We start from the raw sequence: 24915 nt of genomic DNA, 5'->3' as shown, positions 1-24915 counted from the left end.
ATATTAATGACATCAAAAAGAATAAAGTAAGCTTTCTGTGAAGGTCTGGTGAACACTTGCCGGACTAGCAAAATAGAAATGTATTGTAATTACTCAAAGATGAAAGAGTATCTATTTAAATGCATGTGATTGTTTGAATAGTCCTTGACGGGACAGCATTAGTACTACCTATTTCTCTCCATTATAAGCTAAGACTGTGTAAAATCTCAACTGCCAGTGTAAAACTACCTTATAATACTGCAGTCATGAACAGCTGTATTTGCTGACTATATTATTTTTCCTCCCCAGGGGCCCATAGATTCATCCTAAATTCACAGGAGAATCAAGCCTTGTAGAAGAAACCCTGGGGACATTTTAGCAACACTGTGGTGAGGAGGGAAGGCCAATCATGAAAATGAGGCAGAAGTATTACAATGGGATCTCCGGGGCATGAACAACTCTATAGACATGAAAGTAGTAGGAAAATAAGAAATATGACTAATCCAAGTCTACTTGAACAACACTTTTTTTGTTATCATGATGAGTATGTATTTTACTATCCAGCTAGCTACACTTGAATGGAGTATGCTGTTACAAATAAAAAAGTATTTTTGTATTACCAAATCCAGAAAACATACAGTCTTTATGAAAAATGCCAGAAAGATACACAAAAGCAGTAGGCTATTAAGTACAGTTTGTTAAGCAGAATCAAATCTATATGAAATTTAAATAATTTTTACACTCACAGACTTGCATACGCATCCATCACTGTTCCAATATTATTACATGGTATCTTAAAGAACAGAGGCCTAAAATAAATTTTGATTTTGTCTGAGGTTACTGCAAGTTGCTTCCATCTTCTCTGTGGAGCATCCAGAAGAAACATGTGAATATGAGCATGAGCATCAGACATAGGAATTTACTCAAGATATCAGTGCAGTACAATGAAAATTAGGACACAGACTGAGTCTTCCGATGACACTTATGGCCATCATCCTGCAAAGGTATGTACTGCAGCACACAGTATTTGCTGACCATCTATGCCTATTTGTCACACTCTAAATGAGATCTTTATACAAGATCTAATGCCTCAGTGACTGCAGACTACATTACAGCCACACAATTTGCCTGGACTAACATCAAAAGTAACACAGACTACAGTGATTCATCTAACCAGAAAGCAGTCAGATTGCGTACCCAACTCATTAATGTGCCATGAGGTCTACTGGCTACCTGATTACATCCAGGCCATCACCTGGACCATTCTTCCCCCTGCAGCCTTCCACCCACCCCAAAAAAGGGCTAAAAGCCTACACTACTGTTTGCTTCAGGATTTATTCTCTCTGGTTCATGGAGGAGGCTAAACATCTTGCAACATCTGGGCTGATTGCTCTTTGTAGGCAAAGTTTCAGGTTCCAGAAGATTGTCTGAAGTTTGTGGGGATTTTTTTCAGTTGGCTGGTGAGACTCTGTTAACAGGGGGTTCAGAACAGAAACAGGAAATCTCATGTTGCTGTCGATTTGATATTCCTTTACAACGGGTATCAATATTTATTGGTGTTTCCTAAGGGAGGCACAAAAACTAAATAAAAAGTCAGCAATTTGCATATTTGCTGTCACTATGCAAATTAACAGATATATTACACATTTAATTCCTCTCAAGAGGTTCAAGCAAGCCATGAGTAGGATTCATTCCATATAAAACAACAATTAGAAGGATAATCTACCACTGCAGAAACGTGGGACCACCTATCTGGATGTCGTAACACAGCCAGTAGAGCTGCACGACAAACTGTTTTCACAGGAATGTCCCACTCGCCCACCTTTCCTATCAGGGATGTACAGAGGAGCTCTCTCCAAGGGTATCAGTTCTCAACTCGGATTTCCAAACATGGAAGAGCCTTGATTTGCTTATCTCCAAACTGCAGGCTTGTCTAGTTGGCCTGCTGTTGCTCAAACACAGGCCTACTTACAAAACCATTTGCTGTTTAGATGGAGGTTTTTAGATGGCATTCAACCAAACAGGGCTGAAACCATATTCGTTCAAAACAGAACTGCTGCTCAGCAATTATAATCACCCATAAGTAAATCCCAGGCTTAGAGGACAACAACGTTTTGGTTATGGGATGTAGTCTTTGAAACTATAGCAGCAAGTTATTGTTTAAGCGCATAAGCTAAGTGTTAGAAGTCTGGTGGTTTCAAAATCCAATCTGAACTCTGCTCCTACACAGCCACCCACATACTAGAGAATCAGCATGTCCTGCCACACAGTTTACCCTGCTGCATGTATTAAACAAGATGGCTTCTGAATTAGAGAACGGCTTCTATCACGAAAGTGTTACAACTTGGGGGAATACAGTTTAAATATGAGGAAACCTGCCACAGGCTCACCCCATTTCTCAGTACATATGAAAAAAGACTAAACTGATATGTAAGGGAGACATCAATTAATTCTCGACAATGACAATGAAGAACCTCAATTAGCTGAAAGAAACTCAGTGAAACTGAAAGTTCCTCATACTCAAACGTAATTATTAGAAAAACATCATCACTTTTTAGACTAGGCAACAGTCACAAGGCCAACTTCTTTTACTAAAAAACTCTTACAATTCTTCAAAAATAGTAGCAGCCATTATAGATTCAGTTCACTTAATGATAAGGTACTGCTTCAGAGTTAAAAAAGTAAGAAGAGTGTACCGTGCCTCTAGAGATCTTCCATTCAATTTGCATACATTAATTTAACTCAGCTTATGTTCACCTGGCAAAAATTCACACTTGAAAACTACGATGACTGAGGCTGTGTGTAGAGTTCCAACACAGAGCCAACTTTCATATGCAGGCTAAAACAAGGCTCTTAAAATAGGGAATTATTCTGGAAATGCTGACACATCTTTAACACTGTGAGTGGGCGCCAATATAATACACACATTGTGTACACATATGTTGCTGTCTTCCTGGGAAGCTTAACTGAAAGCCCACATGGTTGATGTGGGACAGCAGGAATGCCTCTTTGAAAGCGCTCATCCTGCTTATTCATAATATCTCAAACGAAACCCAAGGCATATGGTAAAATTATGCTGTTCCACAAAACAACACTTATGACACTTAACAATGCTTTTGAATCAAAACTACCCTTCAACAACAAAAAAACCCAACACCTTGTTGACAGAACTTAGACACAATATTAAGCATTTAAATAAAAACAAATCTTAAGAGCTAGAATTTCTGAAGTCATTAACACAGTTCAGTGAATCTGTATCCACTACAAAAAGACTTATTTTAGTTGTCCTTTTTTTGCTAGAGCACACACCCACTTTAGAGGCTCAGATTCCCAGAAGAATAATGAAACAATAGATGAACCATCTGCTGCTACATAAAGCAAACTGAAAATCCAGGAAGAGTATATGGGAATTGTACTAAAATCAGCATTACCTTACCATTTTCTTTCACACCAGATTCTTATCTTAGTAAGTGTTTAAAAACAAACAAGAATGCCTCCACACAGGAAAGCTGTAGGAGCTTCCAGGCATACATGTACAGGGTAAAGTACAACATGACATGTCCTTTGAGAAATTTTATATTTCTTCTCTTGTCAACTCTAACTCACACACAAAGTTCCAGTAATGAATACTCTGCCTCCCGTTTATACGGCAAATGGCTGGCACTTATGGAACTGGTGTTCCACAAGCGTACAGAAGGATGACAGGTATCTTAAATACCAGCTCCATGGATATCCACAACTTAAACAATGTCTTCACAGCTGTCAGCTGATTTCACTGTAAGGCTGACTTGTCCTTGTCCTGTGTGTGCCCCCTCCCTCCTGCCTTCCAGTTTATTTATGTACATCAAGCACAAGGCAGCAAGAACTCCCCAACAGGCTTAAAACAAGTGTGAACAAGTAATTGCCTAAGGAAAAGATTGCCTTGGAAAGACGTGCTGCAGAGTAGAGGATTACCTGAAAAAGAAGTACAAATAAACAGAGGAACTGCACATTTACACTTCTTTTTTTGTCCCTGACAGCCGTTCATAAATTTGGCCTCAAAGCGCTGTAACAGATACGATTCTTCTGTTCCATTATATTGGAAGGATTTAGCCACTAGATATTTTTACCATGTTACGACAGTTACTAGGAGGTGGGTGTTGCCCTCTTGGTGCTTTATTTTGAGTAAATATCAGCTAATTTATTTCTCTAATATTTTAGCCATCCATTTCTTCCTCAGCTATCATCCTTCCAGTAGCTGGGTGGGTCGTGCTTACAGGTTTCAAGCACTTATGTCAAAACTCCTTTCAGTCATTCATCTCAACAACAAACTGCATTCCTAGAAATCACCAATTTAATAAAGGACGGCTTTTTAAAACAAACATCCAACAGTCTGTCCTCTAAGTCCATTTAAAAATACATTTTCACATTCTAACAAGCTATGTTTATCTTTTATGTCGCTCATTACAGTTTAGCATTAGTAATGCTAAATTCATGCAGCACAAACAAAGGAAAACTTAAAAACCCTTAGCCCTTTCAGAAGAGCCTTTTGTATGGATGCTTCAAGTCACTAAAAAACTGCTATGCTGTGTTCAAACATGTCTCTTCCTGGCACTGGGCTTCATTAATGATTATTTCAAAGTGACTGCTGGGACCTATGATCCTCACCCTCACTGAACAGCTTCCCTCGCCTGGTTTTTTTTCTCCCAATCAAAGCGGAAAAAATGAGAGAAAACAAACTACTCTTTCTCAGTGGCACATAGACAATTTCATAAGGCAAGGTTCCTTTTAGATAATCATTACCGGCCTGTCAGACAGATATGCGTGTAGTTAATGAAACCACATATGCATAGACTGGAGGACAGCTGCGTACCAACTGGGTCACCAGTGATCCATACTAATGGACACCTCCCAGATGAGCACGGTCTTTTTATATTACTGTGCTCTGTAAGTCATTAGAGCCCCATTCCTCATAGGGCATTAATTATGGGGATTAACAGTAAAAGAAAACACATGAACAGGATGTTACGTACTTTTTTTACTTTGAATCTTTGTGTATTTGCTACACAGCCATGAATTATGGAGCAAAAAAGGATACGCAGAGTTTCGAAAAATATAATGCAATATAGCCTTCTAGTCTGCTATCCTAAAGACGTCCATTTAATAAGAGTATCGGGGAAAGGATTTCAGCCTGCTGACATATGGCTTCCTCAGGCAAAAAAAAATTGGCTATATATGCCACATTTTCTGTATTTTCCCCAATTGCAGCACAGAACATGTATCATTAAGTTGTAAAAACACTGAAGCATTGGCTACTGGGAATGAGCTGTCAGTAAGACGCAGTTACAAAGTGGATTAAAAATTTATATGAAGTTAGAACAGACACAAGCCTTTATCAGCGCTCCTGTCATCCACCATTATTCTGGTACTATAGTCAAAAGCATAAACCCTAAATACTACTCTTTATTCTAGAAAAACCTGAAAGTGCTGGACTGTGAATTTATAACATAATACTTAACAGACACAGATGACCTGATGACTGAGATAACCAAAGTAACCTAACTAGAAATAAAGCATAGGTATCCAAACTCTCTGTTCTAACAAAAATACTAATACAGCCTCTCAATTACGGCCCATGTGGCATTATTCAGATGAGCTAGCAATCAAATATGTACTTTTCATATTTCAGTATTTCAGAGCTGGAAGTAAGGACAACATTTCATTACAAAAAGTAGGGTTTTTTCTAACATTTTAAAACAAACACTTGGGAAAAAAAATATAATAAGTTAAGTTTTAATACAGACATCATCTTCATTGCTGGTGCATTAGGCGAGCAGATGTTCTTCACGGAGATTGTCATCACTTTTAATGACAAATAATAGTTGGAACACAGGTTCAAGGTTTGTGACATCAACCTTCACTTCAGAATTTTCACAACAGGGTGTATATTTGAATGACAACAAACAGAAATGTTTTCAGGCTCTATTTGTTGCATTATAGCTTCCTTAAACATACACATTTATAAAGTATTAAATACAGCTTACACAGTTCTACTCTAAGTGTACTGGTGGAAGTACCATACCTGCTGAAACTTAAAACTTTGATTTTAAAGAAGCTATTGGTTTTTCTCATGTCAGAACTAACTGTTCTTCCAAATAAGAAGCGTGCAAGGAGTTTGATATTAAACCCTAAATAATCTAGCAATACGACCCTTTAATTTTTGAAGATTAACACAATAACTAATCCTCTGTAGCCCCATAATCTGTTTAAAATGTTGACATGAAAAAAATCTGAAGGTGTTTCTCTTCATCTTTACACACTCTCCCACCAGAGAGTAGTTAGAACTAAAGGCCAGCTCTTGGATATGCACCTGTAAGGTCTCACTAATTAACAAATGCTTTAAAAGAAAAAAATTAAACACAGTTCTTACAAATGTTCTTAGGTACAAGATGTTTTATTACTCACCCTGCATTTCATACTTCCCATGACAAACATTCATGACTCAGAATCAACTCCAAGATGAGTTCACAGAATATTCTGTTGGCTAAGCACCATTTTCCATTGGAACAGTTTGAAAACAGATGCTAATAAGTTTGTCTGTCTTGCATTAATGCCCTTTAACTTGTAACAAAAGGCAAATTTTTTCTCATGCAGTCATTTTTTAAACAGTATTGCCGAAAATGTCCTATTTTAAGAGTGAGAGCTAACAAATGAACCTGTCTCCTCTTAAAAAGTCAATAGTATTTCTGACATTGAGCCAATTAAGGTGTCTGGGTTTTTTTTCAGGACAAATAGGTTAGCAAAAGCCTTTAGGATATCACTAAAGCCTGGCACACGCAAAAAAGAAACAAATTAAGCTTATTAAAACGTTTCTTTATTCTTACTGTAAGCAAAACTAGACTTTGTTACAGAATGTAACAAATGTAAGCTAGGGAGCGATCACATTTTCTAGTAAGTATGTAGGTTTCAGTTCTTTGACCAAGTTAGTCAACAGACACCAGAAAAACTGCACCCCAGATATAACTAGTCAGACTCTGCAACAGACATTTATTTTACTCACTTAAAAACAAAAACAAGCACACAGATCCTTTTCTTTCTGCCATCCGTACCCAGGGTCTAATCCAATCCTGCAATATGCCAAGTACTTTCTGTGAGAATCTATACTCCACTCCCAGTTATCTCAGTATGAACAGATACTGTGCAATACTTTGAGTTTGAGCTCAAGAAGAGAGCTAACCACTAGTCAGGAGCTGATAAGACTAATAGTATCGAGCACTGATTAGAATCTTTCATCATATTTTCCAAAAAACGTTTCTTATATATCTACTATATGTTTCCCCTTAGTTTGTGTTACATCACATTAGGAAGAAATACAGTTAAATCTACCTTTACATCAGACATACCAGAAAAACAGTGAAGTCATAATCATTATGATCAAATATTACTGAAAAGAAGAAACATAATTAGTTATTCATTCACCATTTTTCTGATCTGTCAAGATCTTTGCAAGTATAAAGTCAATACATTCTTCAATATATATTTTACTTCACATTCTTTTGTTTACTTTATGTTCCAGTGTAGAATCTGCAAAGACAAAGTTAACTTGAGACTGTGCAACCACTGATAAAAACCCACAAGCATAAAAGGTACCCTGTATGCAACTTAATAATCCTACTCTTTTGTGCTATATTTAAGACTCAGGTAAAATAACTTTATTAATATTGAATAACAGAATAATAAGAAGAGAAATATTTATGTCAAATGATCATAAAGTATTTTTAAAATTTAATGAAATTATCAAAGTACTCTTTCTTGAACTTTACATTCAATGAATGGAACTGGATAGTTCCATCTATCATCTGCTCCATCAATATCTCATTCTGTCTCTCTTGTTCTGAACTCAAACTGACTGTGTTAATCAAAGCATATCATTTCTCCTATTTTCAGACTAAGGTTATTTCCTACTCTGTACAGGTTAGTGAAACCTTCCTTTAATATAGGTTTAGATACATCACAATCATGTCTTCTAGCCTGATTTTGGATCAAGCATTCTTTGGATAAAAGAATTATCGCTACAGCACATCTGTTTTTATAAACTGGCTTTGCTTTACTTTCAAAGACAGGCAAAAGAGTTCTATTAACTAAACAGCAAGTGTACCACTTCAAAGTGATTATTCCCAACTTCCTTTTCATTTCTTTATTGAATAAAAGCAGATTTTTATTTTTTCATCTTTCTAATTTTTAATGGAAAACACTGCCACAGAACAGTAGGGAAAGGAAGCAACTTATTTTTATAACTTGAAATTAAAATTAAATATGTTTATATGTTTAGACATACTTTTCATAAAAATGGATGCTTTCTACTAAAAGCTTTCTCTGCATTCGTTTTTGCATGATAAGTAGCTGCCATCACAAAGGCTAGTGTTGAAGGCATCCCAAAACAAATACCTAATCACTGGAGCACAGATTACTTCTGACATAGAGAAGCAAAGACCAAGTTTTCTAAAAATCAACCACACGTTCAAAAGCGAATGATGAAAGATCCTTTCAGGTCCATTACAGAAGCCTTCCCTTCTACTCAGTAAATTCAGGAGTCAGTGCTGTCTGTTTGTCAAGACGACCCTAAAGTTGGTATCTTGCTATGATCAGCTGGGCTTTACCATACCTAAGAACATAGCTCCATTTATAGTTGGCAACCATGGCCTGCCTCCGCAAGCACAGCTCTTCCCTGCAGAAACCCTGCAGACAAGTATGGTGAAAGGATGTGAGAAACTGTGCGTTTATAAAGCAGAAATGGGCACTAGAATCTTCACTGCCAAATCAGACAGGAGTACTTCCAAACCTCTCTGACCAAGAGTACTGTATTTTCAGAAAACTACCTATTCTTCCCAGCTCATTTTGTCATCTTATATTGCTTTCTAAAGCTGAATAGAACAATGTAGAAAACTATGTTAGTATAGACACTGCATCAGTCATATTGTATAATCCTAGTAGTAGAACTGTCATTAGGTTTATCACAAAGGAAATTAATATATAAGACATGGAAAGTCTGTAGGACTGATTTCCCTAACTCTGTGCTTTTTTGAGAGCTTTCAAACCTGCACCAAGTGGGTATAAATGTTATGGCATCATAATTTGGCAACATTATTACATGTGCTTTTCATAGGTATAAAATTATACAAAGTGCAACAAGGAATAGATCACACTATGTATATCCCCTCACAACCAGTTGATCTCTGCTCAGATGTGACTGTCAACACCACGTCATCTGCAAGATGTATGAAAGAGACTTGCACTAACAGAAAATGCTGTCTGATTTTATAACAGGGTAAAAAGTAAAAGACAAATGAAGTACACATATTGCCCCTCCTGTATCCAACTAGATATGAATCAAGTATCTAAATCAATTATAAGAATTCACAAGCCGTTATTTTTTCCACTTAGAATCTTTTGTTGTTTTAAAATCCTCATCTTCCTCTGCAATTTGAATAAATTGTTGCCTTTAAGTTATTCTGGTACTAATACTTCCTTTGTTCTCATTTGGTAATACTCTTCCCAAGTACTGAATATGATCAAAAACATCTACAAATTTAAATACTGCCTTACAGCAACTGCAGTCACACAATCCATTTGCATTTACGTTGAGAACAAGCTGTCATAACACTGTCCTACCATTTGTAACCTCCACATGTTCTCACCTCACCTCTACAACAGGAGTCTCTTTGTCTGAAGGTGTGTTTGTGTAACACTCCTTGTTTAATTTAGACTAGAACCAAAAATAGTAAATGGCTTGCGCTTCACTAAATTTGCACTGAAGGTCAATTACTCATGTGGTTCAGGTACACCAAGAGGTTTCTTAAAACTGTTTTGGTTCACATCTGGTTTTACGTCACATCTAGGGAACAGGGAGGGGAGAAGAGAGTGGAAACTCTCACCATAACATAAAAGCTTCCAAAAAAAAAAAAAAAAAAATCATTGTATTTCCTTCTCCCATGAACCCCATCCAATCAGTCATGCACTCTATTTCCCTCAGAAGAAGCCTCTTTATTAGAGGCTATTTATTGTAGCCAAGTTCCATTCCCAATTACTGTATTATAGGCTATACATCAAAAGAGAAAATGCCCTCTTTTTTTCTATGGACAGCATAGGAGTTCAAGCAATGAGTCAATAGTCCAGAAGCCTTTCGAGCAGAGTAAGGCGGCTTCGTTTCCTAAAAACCTAGTGAAGGAACCCTCTAAAAATACTGGTAAATATATACAAGCAAGGAAAGGACAAATATTAGATCCAGCAAGATTAGAATAAAACAATCAATATATTTGAGCTCTAAAAGAAGTTGATGTAGCTTTATAGGAGTTTACAGATCATGTCAGGCAACACATAGATGGTATGTATAGCCTAACTATTCAGCTCAGAATTTACTGACGACTAACCGCTATATAATATGCTTGGAAAGTGTGAAAAAATCATAGAATTCTAAAGAGCCAATAACTTTCACCACAAGATCACAATTTCAAATCCAATCACCTGGATTGGTGAAGGCTGCCATCCCTACTATCTGACAATTACTGAGTTCTCTTTGTGATGTTAACCAATAGCCAAAAGTGGCTCTATGAAAAGAGCCATTAACAACCTTTCCTGAATCTGTATATTCTATCTGTCAAACAAGAAAACCTTCAGCCAAAACAATCTTAGCTTGTCCAAATAAAATCATGCTGAAGTCAAAATATACCTTTCTTTAACCTTCTCTCAATCAATAGCATCTCCTCTGTCTGGAGACATGAACAAGTTACAAAGCTAAGTTATAAACTTCCTAACTTCCTGTAAATAAAACAGCAAGGTTGTGGTACAAGATGAAGTAATTCGAAGAAGCAGGGTAAGCTACCTCTCACCACAGGACAGAAATACACAAATGGCTGTTACTGCACTGCAGCTGACATAAATGAAGTCCATCCTGATGCTTACCCTTGTAACTTCTTATCGTCTGTACTTTTAGAATAAACATGGAATGAGCTAGAAATTTCAGCAGTAGAAAGGTCTCTACCAACGATGTTGTGTACTTTGATGTGCCAGTTCAGGGACTTGATTCAAGAACCTTAAGTGATCTCAGTTGTCAACACAGATTTAAAGAAGAGAAATGGAATACTTTATAAACCCACTAACCAGCATGAACAGTAACAAAGGAAAACCAGATCTATCACTTGAAGCATAGGTGTAAGACCTCCCTAGAAGACTTAGAGAATATAAGAATTCTGCACTAACAAAACACTTCATCAAGCTGTAAAATCTAGAAACACGCAATTTGAATCAAGACACCAAATGGTGGGATGCACAAGAAATTCAGCAAGGCTTTCTGTACAGGAACAGGAGTGATTTTCTGGTCAACTTGAAGAACTTCCTTGACTTTGCCTTTCCCTACACACACACCTCTTCCTACATCAACCCCAAAACCAGCTCAGCTCTTCTCCTCTTACCACCTTCACCTGTACTGCCCGCATTAAGAAATGTCCATGTTTCATCTTATCTTCCTCTTCCACTTCTGCAATGCCACTTAAAAACAGATAGCCAAGTAATTTTGGCTGAACCAAGCAGCATTGAAGAGATTATTAAAAACAAGTATACACCCTGGTTTTACACTTTTCCTCTTCTCCTCAAGTAAAGGGCATATAGCAGAAGGCACGCAATATTAAAACAAACAATGAACAAGTTACATCAAGATACGTTCTACCAAGGACACAATTTACAGCTCACACTTGTCTCCATTACTAAGAACTGGCTGGGTTAGACCTGAAGACCAGCATCTTGAATGAATCCAAATATAATCTCCCCACTGCCACTTTATTCATCCTCCAGTCTTATTACTGTAACTTACGTCCTTGTTTTCTACACCTGGCTAAAATATTTATCTAAAAAGAACTGTCAGTTTACAAAGTGGTGTTCTTGGGTTTTTTTGGATGCATAATTCTGGAATGCAGCAAGACAAAAGAAGTTTGGACTTCACAGAAATTATGCCTTCCAGCTTTAGTCTACTTCCCAAGAAACAACAAGGGGAGGGGAAGGAAAAAAAAAAAAAGCAACCCCCAACCCAAAATCCCAGACCCCTCAAAGACACAGAAAGCCTTTTAAGAAGAGCGGATGTACCTTACTCAGTAATTTTAATAACCCTGTGTTAATAACATTTGAAAAGTAAAACCTGTTACAAAAAAGAAAAAAAAAACCTTTAAATTACTTCATAAATTTCTGTGCATACCATATTTAGTACAGTTTACAGAATCTATTGAGCGTCATCTCTTACTTCATTTAGCAAGAGGACTATGAAATGACATAATTTTATATTAGATGCCATACCCAGAAGGTAAATGCAATTCATATACAATAAACAAACTTGTAAGCCATACTTTCTCTGCTTAGCAAGACTCATCCTATAAAGCTGAGAATGCCAACACCAACTACTTTTAAACAGCTATCATACGTGTTTGACGTGGAATGCAAGATAGAGAGGCTACATCATCACAATGTAAGCTTTTGTTTTAGTCATTTGTACATAATCTGACTGGCACACTATCTTGTTTCATCCAAAGGATCTTTGACAACTAAAATTCATGACAAATTCATCACAGTACAGTTATTTTGGTGTCATCAGGCAAATAAAAATCACATGTATACTGGCACTGGTTCCTAATTGTACCATCACCATAGAAGCGAAAAGATTATTCAATAACCCTAACGGGTTAAAAGTATACCAATCAGATATATATAAGAATGCTTTGAAATCCAGCAAGTTTCTCTTTTTCATGATGACCTTTTATCCAGAAACCACAGAGACACTAACAGAAAACAAAACAGAAATGCAAAAGTGAAAACCACGGAAACTGGCCAGGTGTTGACACGAGAGGCTTTTGGCTTTTTTTTTTTTTTTGCTTCAATTTGACAGTTATTTTATAAGTCTTTTCAAAAAACACTTAATTTAAATGATCACTCCTACATTTGCATTATAACATTAACAACATACTTAGGTTAATGAAGGCATATTTGGAGGAAAAGCAGCTAAAAACATTAACAGCTTCTTTTATTAATTTAACAAGAATTAACATCATTAAGCATGTTGAAGCACTGCAGAGTGAACAGGTACCTAGTCATAGGGCTCAGCAAAAAAGTACACCTTCATTCAACTTTAAACTAGGTCACACCTACAGATAACACATCACCAGTAGATGAAAGAGGGTGCACTGAAGTCACAAAGATGCAGACTTAACTTACAATGGCATGAACTGCTGAAACAATGCTTACGCTTTTAAGTATTCTGACATACAGTCAGAATTCAGCAGAAACATTTCTATTGCACTCCTTTCCTCAAGGTTCAAACTTCATCATTTAGGCAAAATAATATAGTTGTCAGCTTCTGAAATACAAATTCAGAGAGCCTGAAGTAGTTACTGTGATTAAGTGCACTTCATTACTATGTTTTGGTTTAAAATCCCTCCTCTCCAATCATGCCACAAGAATGGCCCGAATAAATGACAGTAAATATGCTAACTTTACCTTCTGCAAAAAATGTTTGCTTCACAAGACACCTTTATACCACCACTGCTACCTTTATGCAGGAGATGAAGCAGGTAATTGGAAAGAAGCAAGCAACTCCAGCAACTAGATACAGTTACAAAGACACTGTTTGAATGACTGCAAAGAGGACATAAACTGTTTTTAAAAAGTGACACTAGAACTGGCTTTAATTTATTGCTAACTAAGTAAAACCATAAGTAAATCTGGGTTTCATACAACATAGGGAAGTCAAAATAAAACCTGTTTACATAATGCAACCATTTATGTCAATTTTCCCTTACCATAAAAGGTTTTTATTTCCTTTGCAACAGACTGACTTCTGTACATACAACAAATGGGATATGGAAAAAGAACCCATAGGCTCAATGCTGAACAATTCTTCCAGGGGTTCTGGTAAGAGTGCATCTACAGTGAAAAATGTTCCTTTATATGCTTATGAATTTAAACACAAAAAACATTAATCAAGATCTTTACTCATCACTAAAACAGTTCAAAGAGTGTATTCTGCTCCTCTTAGGCAAATCGCTCCAAGTATATTCACAATTGCACAGTCTTTACATACTTTAAAAAAAGCTCCTTAGATGTTAAGCAAGCTTCAGACACCTTATTAAGCACAGGAGGCTACCCCAGTATACTGAATAGCTATAGTCATTGCTGAAGATCTGCAAGGAACATACATATAAATCAAACATAACAGCAGTGACATTTACAAGAACGTAGATATTTCACTGCTTCTACCAACAGTTTCACAAGCTGAAACTACTCTACAACCCTGCCCCTGAGCTCAGGTGCAGGCAGAATGGCAGGATACAATCCTTCATTCACTTCCTCTCTATTTCCCATTTCCCAGTATCTCCTTTAAAAAGCAGAAAGTCTGGAATCAGCATCATACCTTTTATTTGAATAGACTTAAAGACGCACCACACATAGCAGAGCCTGACTGCCGTGAAACTGCTGTACTCCTTCCCAAAACAAAACTGCAGATTTTGCACAGTGGTTCTTGAAATATTGTTTTTAAAATACTAGGCAATAAAATCAAACTTTTAAAGCCTCTTCACTCATCACCAAAAGTACGCATAAAGTGGACACTAATCCCTGTTACTAAAACTGAACTACTGCAAATCAGGAATCCGTTAAGTTTCTGAAAAGGCTTCTCAGCACCAAAACAACATTACCATCACCTTATGCTAACATCACATAATAACTTAAAAAAGTGAATATTGTTTCACTCCATTTCATCACTTGTGAAAGCTCTAAGTCAATATGTATCATGGCTCCCACAGTTTTAAGAACTGGAGTAGGGAGGTCAAGCTAAATCCAAGTAACAGTCACTCACTCTCTGCCAGAAAAAAAACTATGTACTGTAAGGCTCTGTGAACAAGTAATTACAATGAAATGAATGTTTTATGAAGGAAATGCACTTGGTTTTAAAGGTCACAAAGTGACAGATAAGAGCACGCAGTGGAACAAATCCAGCAAATTACTGATTGACCTGCAGGGTCAATGAATCCAAATAAATATTTCTGCTCTTTAAATAATTAAAAAAGTCAAAACACAATGGCTGCAGACAAACAGTGTTAAGAATGCAAACAGGCCAGACAATCTACTTCATATTTAAATATTTCACTTACCTGTCCTGTGACTGCTCCTCATACATTCTTTCCTTTCCTTCTTTGAAGAGTCTTATAGCCCGTTTCGATTTTTTCATGAGACTGTCAATGTAGATTTTAAAATATTCGTTCTCACTGAGTTGTGCAAGTTTCTGGTTGTCATCACATTTACTCAGTATAAGTCGCAAATGTTGGTAAGTGTCTGGTAAAATGTCAAGTATGTAAGGTGGGCTGTTTTTGAGTTGAAGCTTTGGGTTTTGGCACAATCTTACCTGTAAGCGAAAACAAGAGAATGTAAAAGACAAGAAATACGTTGGGGCAAAAATTGATCTGACATCTTAAAATTAATAGGTGTAAACGTACTTCTCTAACCTCCAGGCACAAAGAATTAAATCCTACTTCATTTATATTCCATGAAATCCCAACATAGTCTCTAATGTCAAAGGATATAAAATTTAACTTAATCCCACCACATCTATAAACAGCAAACAAGCTCACTTACATAGTTTGGGGCTTTGCTTTTGAAGTAAGAATGTCTTTGCCTGCCTACTGTGTGCTAAGGAGTATATTATCAAAACATAGTATGCAATCAATGCCAAGAAAAGTAGTTTTTTACAGATCTGTTTGCTGAGAACCTCCCTATGGATGTTTACATGTCTAATAAGAACTGATCTTACAATTTACCTTGTCATCTGCTGGCTCTCTCTTTTCCCTATCCAACAATATAACCTCTTAGAACCTACAGGAATTTAAAGTTTGAGAGCTCTACACATAAGAAAATAATCTGAATGGTCACCAATGGTTCAAAAGTTATTAGCTATAACAGATAGAAATCAAGTCACTCACAAACAGATATCATAAACCAGGAAACAAAACATTATAAACTCAATGTTTTCCAGTTCATGGTTGTAATAGATAATAACATCTTAATGGACTTGGAATCATCATGTTTTTAAATGGCACAAAAATGGCTACTGCATTGAGCTATCTATGCTCAGATAAAACAGGGCAGAGGGACACATTCTTGACACGTGCGTGAGGCTGTACATATGCAAATACTTAAGAAAAAATTAAGTCCATGTGGTATAAAAGTTTTATAGGTATCATTTGGAGATCACCACATTATATATTTGTGACTTTGACATTCTTTTGAGGTAACTAACGAGGCTGCAAAAACATCTTAATACTGTTGAAAGCAAACTCCTATCCCTACTAATGTAGCAACTTTTAAAGCAGTCTTGAGCATTTCTGGGGTCGGAACCAAACTTGTATCCTATTATCATTCAACTCTCCAAATTCAAAGTTGTATCACTATTGCTGACCCCTCCATCAATTTCTAGATCTACACCATTAAGAAATTCACTACCTTAACAGGGTTGCCTCTTACAGACCTTCATGCACCACAAGCAGCAAAGCAAACACATAAATGTTTTTCCCCTCTGACACATGCACACAAAAACACAACAGCCATTTGATTTAGGTAACTGGGGTTGTAGTTAGAAAGGTGGAGATAGAGTGGACAAAATTAAAGCTCTAGCAAGCTTTAAAAAAAAAACAAAACCAAAAAACAACACAAGCCTGGCACCATTAGAACAGTGCAAACTCCTTACTACTATAGAAATGTTAGAACCATTCAAAAGCAGTATTTAAAGCATGACATTTGCAATAGTTCCCCTCATTTCACTGATCCATTGTTACTTTAGTAACTTCTATTATTTTTTCACCTACTAGACCAAGTAATGGATCAGGAACCCTTCTGATGTGTTCTAGAACTGACAGCCCTTCCCACAGAGAAATTTACAATCCCAGTAGGAAAGAAAAAGACAGCAGAGGGTTGAAAGGCAAATACGGACACATGAGAGCAACACTGTTCAACATGCTAAAGCGTGGTTCAACAGTTAAGTATTTCTAGATATAAACAGCAAAGTTTCGAGGCAAGCTTTAAAATAATTTAGTGGTTCATAAAGGAATTCCTCCCCAGTAAAAAAAAAGTAAAGCATAAAGATGTTTGGTCATCTCTTCATCAGGTGATGAAGTCTTGAACTGCAGTTCATAACTGCAAGAGCAAGACAGCAAGAGACTTTGAAGCTGAATATAACTTGTTTATATTTCATGTGATAAAGAGAAGATTACCAGGATAAAGAAAAGGACAACATGGTGCAAGTCGTGGGTTAGGTGATGCCTGCAGCAGCCTTCTTGAAGTATACAGGCTGGATATGATGGCATTCTTCCTTCCATGGTCAAAAAAGCAAAGCTGAACTTAACTGATACACAAAATGGCAAGGCCTGGATAAGAGTTTTAGGTGAATGGATTGACACACAAGGTCATATTTATCTGTGAATCACATCTCAATCTGAAAGATTCAGACACAACTTTTAAGAGAGTTCAAGCAAAGGAGTTCCCTGTGTGAAGGCAGAATGATGGTATCACCCCAGATGATCAAGAAAGGAACTAACAAGAGAGACTTATGAACGAGATTAAACATTTTATTTTAGTTACGCTGACGTTAAGCTGACAGACAGAATTCTTTAAGGAGATTTCAGAAACACGAGCGAAAAATTTGCACGTGTAGACAGATCTGAAGATCATCCATGCAGAGACATTTAAATTTCTTTTTGTAGAAGAGTTAGAAGAACTGGAAACCCAAAGACAGAAGTGAAAATCTTTATGAAAAACGTAGACATTTTTCATCTGAACATTTGTTCTCTGTGATTTCTGATTTAGTGAAAACTTGACACAAGACTGACATTCTCCCAAAACCAACTTTAGATGACACAAATCAGTATCACTGATTAGGCATTACAACTTTCTGGAGCAACAAGCGCATGGGAAAAAAAAAAAAAAGCCAAAATGGAAAATGCTTATTCAAGGCAAAAAGTCAGCAATGAGAGCAAACCACAAGCAGAGAAGGCTGAAATAATTTCGAATTGCTTATTTATCCTAACTTAAATCCCATGATCAAAGAACTAATTCTCTTTCTGAAATCTATCTTTTCGATCAGATGTGCCAACAAGAATGTAAGTGGTTTTGTACCTATAAGAAATACAATTTAAAATATAAAAACAGGAAAGAGCAAATTGCTTATTCTGGTCAGTGCATTTTCAACAGTTGGTCCATTCAACTACACACAAAAAAAAAAAAACCACCACCCAGTTATAAAGAAGAATTAGTTGCTCTTTCAGATGTTCTAGAAAGTCTTCTTCAGCCCCTCAAACCAGGGCACGTTACATACAGTCATACACATATCAAAACAGGATCCTGTGGTCATCATGGTTTACAAAGCTTCACCTTCTGCTAAATTTCTAGAGATAAATACAGCACATTACTAGAACTTTCAACTCCAGAACAAGCCTTTAAGGAAGTCATACAAAAATTCCTCTACAGTACAACTCAATTAGCATTTTTACAATGAGAATGCATAAGACTAACATTAATTCAAGTCAGTGATCCACTGAAGTTGTACATGGCTTTCTTCATTTTATAGAGTACACAAGGTTTCAGTCCAAAGGAAGTAAGTTTGTAAAGTGATGGCTGGTAAACCATATGGTTTCCAGAGTCAGGATGTCCTGACACGTACCACAGCAGTTCACAATTAAAAGTAAGCAATAAGAAATGACATCTGCTGACGCAAAAAGATTTACCAATGAACCAGAAGTGGCACACATACCTTTCTTCAAAGGAAAACAGAACTCAAAACAAAACAAAAAAAACCCAACCAAAAATAAAGACCTTCATATTGCACTTTACAAAGCAACCCTCACCAACACTTCAGGAGCGGACATGAATCATATCACTGTGTGATTTGTGTATTGTTATGACTGGAAGTAAGCATGTATATATTTAGCAAGCATTCAGTCTAAAAAATGAAAAGCAGTCCGTCAGCAAGTTAGTAGGGTATGTGTCTCTCATTGAGATAAACTGAGACAAAGCTAAACTCCTTTCACTACCTCAACTCAGGGTAAATCCAAGTATTTACTCCAGAATCACAGAAACAATAAGATGCAATCCTGATCATGAAGAACTAAGGTACCGGAAACAGATTTTGAAACAGTTAACTCCAGAACTTCCAGATAAGCTTACTCTAGTGCCTATGGAGAAAAAACCCAAACCCCCCCCCCCCCCCCCCCCCCCCCCCCCAACCAAAATCAATACCACTACTCATAACATTTTTTTAAGATATTTGACTTAAATTATAAGGCACTATATTTCACAGCATCTTCAGAGATGAGAGTAATGGATGCCTATTGTATTTAGACAATGAATTTCTTACAGAAAACTCTATCTTCTATTCACTTTTTAAAGCAAACAATAAAGTTGAAAGCCCTAGACTCATTTGACAAAAGAACTTTTGTTCAAGCAAAGCGTAGCAGCTCTAAAACAATCTGCTTAAACACCTAATGCTAGTCAAAGACAATACAAGGAAAGTAACACAGCTAAAACAGAGTAAGGATCTAATGAGTAGGACATCCGCTAAACACCGTTTTCAGCTGCACTGAATGGACTAGAACAATTAGATCACCCGACCTCCCATACTTCCAAAATTACACTTCAAAACCCCTTACTGAACAAGTATCTTCTGCCACGCGGTACAAAAGAGTCAAACACTTTGACACACCACTGACAGCATAAAGGTGGCTCTGCAGTAAGGTACCATAACGATTCTCCAGAAAACCACAGCACACAATGTTACCAACAATGAATTCTGAAGAACTTAATAAGAAGGGGGCTGATCAGGAAAATGGACAAAATCTGAATATTATGCTTCTGGCCTTTTCCTGCCAGAAACTACCTTAACTGCAATGCACTTTATTTTCTGCAGAAAGATGGAAAGATGGGTTTTCTTTCTGAAAGAAGCCTTCTCATCAAAATATAAGTAGAGGTGACCAATCAGCGATCTTTTCAGCTGAGAATGCAATAAGTACTTGTTCAACAGCTACTGCACAGCAACTGTGCCATATGTTTCCATACTGCAGGAATAAGCAATAACAATGCTGATGCTACATACACGCAAGGACAGTTGACTTTGGAGGATCATTTATACTTTCTTCTGATTAGAAAAAGAGAACCTTCCATTTCTCTGCTTAAATTTTTATTCTTTTTCCAGTGTACACAGGAAATAAAATTTCCTGTCAGCTTTGACCAGGTAACACACTGAAGAATACCACGGCTATGACTGATGATTTTCTTTTCTAGATCCTGTTTGCAACAATGACATTGAACTAATTTGAAGGTTGCACATTAACATAACGATTACATAAATTGTTGCAAAGAGTAACCAACGCACACGGGGTTTCAACTACTGTGCTCTTTAAACTCAGATGCTATTGAAAACTTTGATGCTGACAAATGTTAATAAAGAAAGACACATTACTAAGTTACAGAGGTAATACAGCTTTTACTTACTAAGTCAATAGTATGAGCTTTGAAGATGTGCTCTAATTTGCTCTTGGGTAATTATTAAATAGTAAATCAAATTGCCATATCCATTTATATAGTCAAACAACTGAGTGAACCATGACAGAGAGCCCAGTTTAGACAATGTTCTTAATCTGAACGGTAGAAAACAATTATTTTCAGGCCCAATGCATAAAAGTACTGAGAAGTGATTGAAAGTTGGTGAAATACCCCTGTTCTTAAAAATCCTGTTCAGAATGTGTCACAATTTTATCAGCTTGAAACCCTCTGAGCGGTAAACTAACTCAACTACTCCCATGTCTAGGTAATAGACAATCTCTCCCAAAGTTGTTCTCAAGATAATGATTGTCTTCTAATAGTAATACACAGCTAGTTTCTAGGTTTTAAAATAATCAGGTTTAGAATCTCAGGGGAAAAAAAATAATCCCATGTAATTTATGCATAGTTTAAAGGAAGACTTAGAATTGTTAACAATATTTTATTTTTTTTATTTACAGGATATGAACTTTCTAAAATACACGTCATGTTTTAAAAATAGTAATTTGCTTGCTAGAAGTTCAGAGACACATGGTCAACTTGCTTATAGAATACTAGCACCGGAAAGCAGGGCTAGCCTTCCAAGCCATAAAAGGAATATTATCCTTTGCATTGCAAAGGAATTAAACAAAATATTTTTGGTTCTTAATGGTAAAGCTACTGCTCACCCATAAGAAAAGCAGCAGGCAAACTGGACATTGATGCTAACAGTTGATGCCCCTCTAATAACACAGTTAGTACTGTAAATTCATATTAAAAGAAAAAAAAAAGACATACCAGCAAACCTCAGAAAGTACAGATCCCAGTGGATAAAGTATAAAAACGAAGACACAGATATATACAGACACATAATTCAAATCAACGTTCACTGATTGTTTACAAGATTTTATTTATTTATTTTTATTCCCTGAAAGTATGTCACTCACAGTAACTTTTGCGAACAGGGCTCTAACCAGGAGCCAAATACCAACATTTTGTCCTGCTAAAGAACACTCTCAAAATCCTTGATTTTTTCAAACTGGTAACAGAAACTTAAAGAGAAGATATTTAAACAGAACTGCAATATTCTGCCTATTCTAACAACTAAAGCATCAGCCCATGAAAAACAAATATTACCACGAAGTCTGAATAATTCCAGAGTATGACATAAAACCAATTCCACACAAAGAAGTTTGCATGGTATCTAAGTAGTCAGAACTTTTACATACATCACAAAACCACACTCATAGTATAGATCCTATAGAGTAGCAATATTTGTAGTATCAGTTAATCCCTTACTGTTGAGAACAAATAATTCATACAGAAAATCTCATCTGTCAAAGGTGGCAATTACAGAAAGAAATGAAGGAAAGTTAAAAAATGGCAATTTTAAGAAAGAAAGAAATGTAAACCAGAAATCATTGAGCTCTGCCTCTAGTTTTTAAGACTGCTCTTTTTTTCATCCTTTGGTCAAGCTAATAGCTTTGCTTTGTTTCCATTCTCCCTTTCCCTAACCTTAGAATGGGAGAAAACTTTAGCTACCTCACTGCAGCAAAAAGATGGTTATCACAGCTATTATAGTTAAAGAATAAACAAGGATAATAACTGTTATTACAACAAGCAAAATAGGCCTCAAAGCCACAATCTTACCATGGGTGGCACTCCACTGACTTTGCAGAGCCTACTGCCCTCACTAGGTATTAATTTGATCATTGATTCCCACAGAAATCACTCATAGGACACACTCCAGAAATGGGATCTGAAACAACAGTTGATCGAGCAGGTTTCTATTTTGAATTTTAATCCCTGTTTTTGATCTAGGCAGAGGATAAAATGACCTTTCTGTGCCTACTTCCACATAAGGCTAAGAGACTTAAATTTGTTTGCCAACATATTAAATTTGCTCAAACACATCCTTTCACTATTAAGTACCAAATGCTGAAAACTAAAGCAGCAAGCTACAGCATTCTCACACTATGACATCATCCTGTCTGGTATACTTTAATATAATTTGGAAATAAAATTTGATTAACTGAGAGCGGCTTAAAGAGGATACATTAAAGATCCAAATTGAGGACACTTATCCAGTAAAATGAAAAAGAAAGCACAGTGCAACGTCCGGCCTTTCCAGTGACTTCTACAGAACAGGCCTTACTGGCTGTTCTGATACTCTGCTGTAATAGTGACAAATACAGTTACCATATATTAGCTGAATAAAAGCAAGTCACAAGCCCAAGCAGTGGGGTTGGGATTTTCAAGTAACTGCGAATATACAAACCAATCAGGAGACAATCTTACATATAAATTTGTAAATGGCCTGACACAGGGGGTAATTAAGCCGTACATTGCCCACCTGGTTTCAACAATGACAAACAGATTCCTGGTTTCCAAGCCAAAAACTTCTTTCTACTGAAGAAGAGTGCCTGCTTCCAAGTATTTACACTTGCAGGTCCTATTACAGGATGCTCACTGTTTACAGCATCCTGATCATTAACCAGGAAACGTCAACAAAGTCTTTATGATAGTAACCATTTATATAAATGATGGGTTTTCAGTTAATAATCATCAGAAATTGGGCTGAAAATACAGATGCTATTCTTGGAGCACCAAAAAGGAGACCATGCAAGGACTCAATCAAATACTTCGAAATTACCACTTGCCAAGGCATATAACATGAAATAACCTCCACCGTGACATTATAACTGCTTATAAACTTTTCTTAAAGTTAAACATCTGCATTTTATAAGAGCTTGTTCAGGGAAAGCAGTTAGACTAATTCATGAAGAATCAGTGAGTTAAAAAGTTGTAAGTCTCTTGCCATACAGACCCAAGGCTAACAGGTAGTAATTCTCACTCCCCAACAGCTTCAAGAGGAAGTACCACCTCATATGCAAAGCAGAGTGACTGCATCTCCCGCACAGCTATCCCTGTTATAATCAAACTGTTCCTACCATTGATAAGGAACTCTCCTAGCTAATCCATCATCACACAAGCTGTCATTTTGTATAGTACTAAACCAAGTGTTTCAGGCTGGTGCAGAGTAATGCAAGATCCAAAAAAACTATCCCCCCACTTCCTGAAAAATAAGTTTTAAGTGCAGTGTATTTCTGGTTTCAAAATGAAGAGTAGAAGTACTTAAAAATCATTAAAATGCAGAACATACACTTAAAAGTTAGGCGTGCCATACTAATCTGTTTACTAAACTGACAAGAGTGACATCCCCCAGTCCCCACGCACATTCCTAAAAGCACAAATGTATCTATGTTGCCATCATGAGTATGTCTCACAGGACGATTAGCTTAACTGAAGTTTCATACTTCAGAGGTCTTGTTTGCAGACTAACAATATGATCCAACACGAAACACACAGAATATGTGATTACAAGTCTAAGTTAAGCAGCTTTTCGTTAGGACAGCTCTTCAAGTTTGAGTCATTTTAAAGGATCTGAAAATAACAATAGCCTAAGGCAAACACACACATTTGTTTTCCCTCCACAAACCAAGATTAAAAAAAAACATAGCCAACTAACAATATGATCCAACACGAAACACACAGAATATGTGATTACAAGTCTAAGTTAAGCAGCTTTTCGTTAGGACAGCTCTTCAAGTTTGAGTCATTTTAAAGGATCTGAAAATAACAATAGCCTAAGGCAAACACACACATTTGTTTTCCCTCCACAAACCAAGATTAAAAAAAAACATAGCCAGAGGCCACAGAAAGGGAAAGAAAAAAAAAGGAAGAAAAAAAAAAAGAGACAAATGGTGCTTAAATAACCTAAAACACAAGTCCCCTTACTTCCCAAGGCACAGCAGTTAGAGCTGCAGGAAGACGCTGTTTCCCCGTGTGTACCTAATTTAAATAGCCTCATTCTTCACTGTGTCTTCACACAGACACTCACCACTTTGTCCATAAGCTTCCAGGTCTTCTCCACAGTCCTCCGGTCGGCAGCTGCCTGCTTGGGGGGGCCCACAGCATCCTGAATGGCATCGATGAAGCACAGGATCCGTCCCTTGCGCGGGTTCCGGCCGTTCAGGGAATTGGCCATCTGGGAGCCACGCTGGCCGGAACGAGAGAGAGACACAGCCTCACAAGGTGCTCCACAAAACATCTTGTCACAACAACTGGCCGCAACCCGCGAGTTAACGCTTCCTCCTCCGCGGGCAGGAAAAGGGCAAGACCGGGGCATGTTTAGGAACAAGTTTAACTTTCCATGACAAGCAGCGTTAATAAACCCACCTGGCCCGGGTTTACGCTGGCAAAAGCCATCCCGGACTTAGTGTCAACACCAACAACAGGCGGGAGGGGGAACACACACACTCGCATCCCCCGGCGGACGGCGGGGCCCGGCCGCGG

At 37.0% G+C, this 24915-nt stretch overlaps 1 protein-coding gene across 4 annotated transcripts in view; it reads right to left on the bottom strand.

The window, feature by feature from the left end:
- CBLB (Cbl proto-oncogene B, E3 ubiquitin protein ligase) overlaps positions 1–24915 on the bottom strand; it is a 129739-nt gene that overhangs the window by 103912 nt on the left and 912 nt on the right. For all 4 annotated transcript variants that reach the window (XM_014947395.1, XM_014947399.1, XM_014947396.1 and 1 more), the window contains exons 2-3: positions 24461–24619; positions 15150–15400 (exon numbers count right to left, since the gene is read on the bottom strand). In XM_014947395.1, coding sequence (XP_014802881.1) covers positions 15150–15400; positions 24461–24607 — 398 coding nt within the window. In that variant the 5' untranslated portion in view covers positions 24608–24619. The remainder of the gene's footprint in view (positions 1–15149; positions 15401–24460; positions 24620–24915) is intronic.

The sequence above is a fragment of the Calidris pugnax genome, unplaced genomic scaffold (genome assembly GCF_001431845.1).
Source record: "Calidris pugnax isolate Ruff unplaced genomic scaffold, ASM143184v1 scaffold95, whole genome shotgun sequence".
NCBI classification, from domain to species: domain Eukaryota; kingdom Metazoa; phylum Chordata; class Aves; order Charadriiformes; family Scolopacidae; genus Calidris; species Calidris pugnax.
This window is presented reverse-complemented; position numbering and strand designations above follow the sequence as displayed.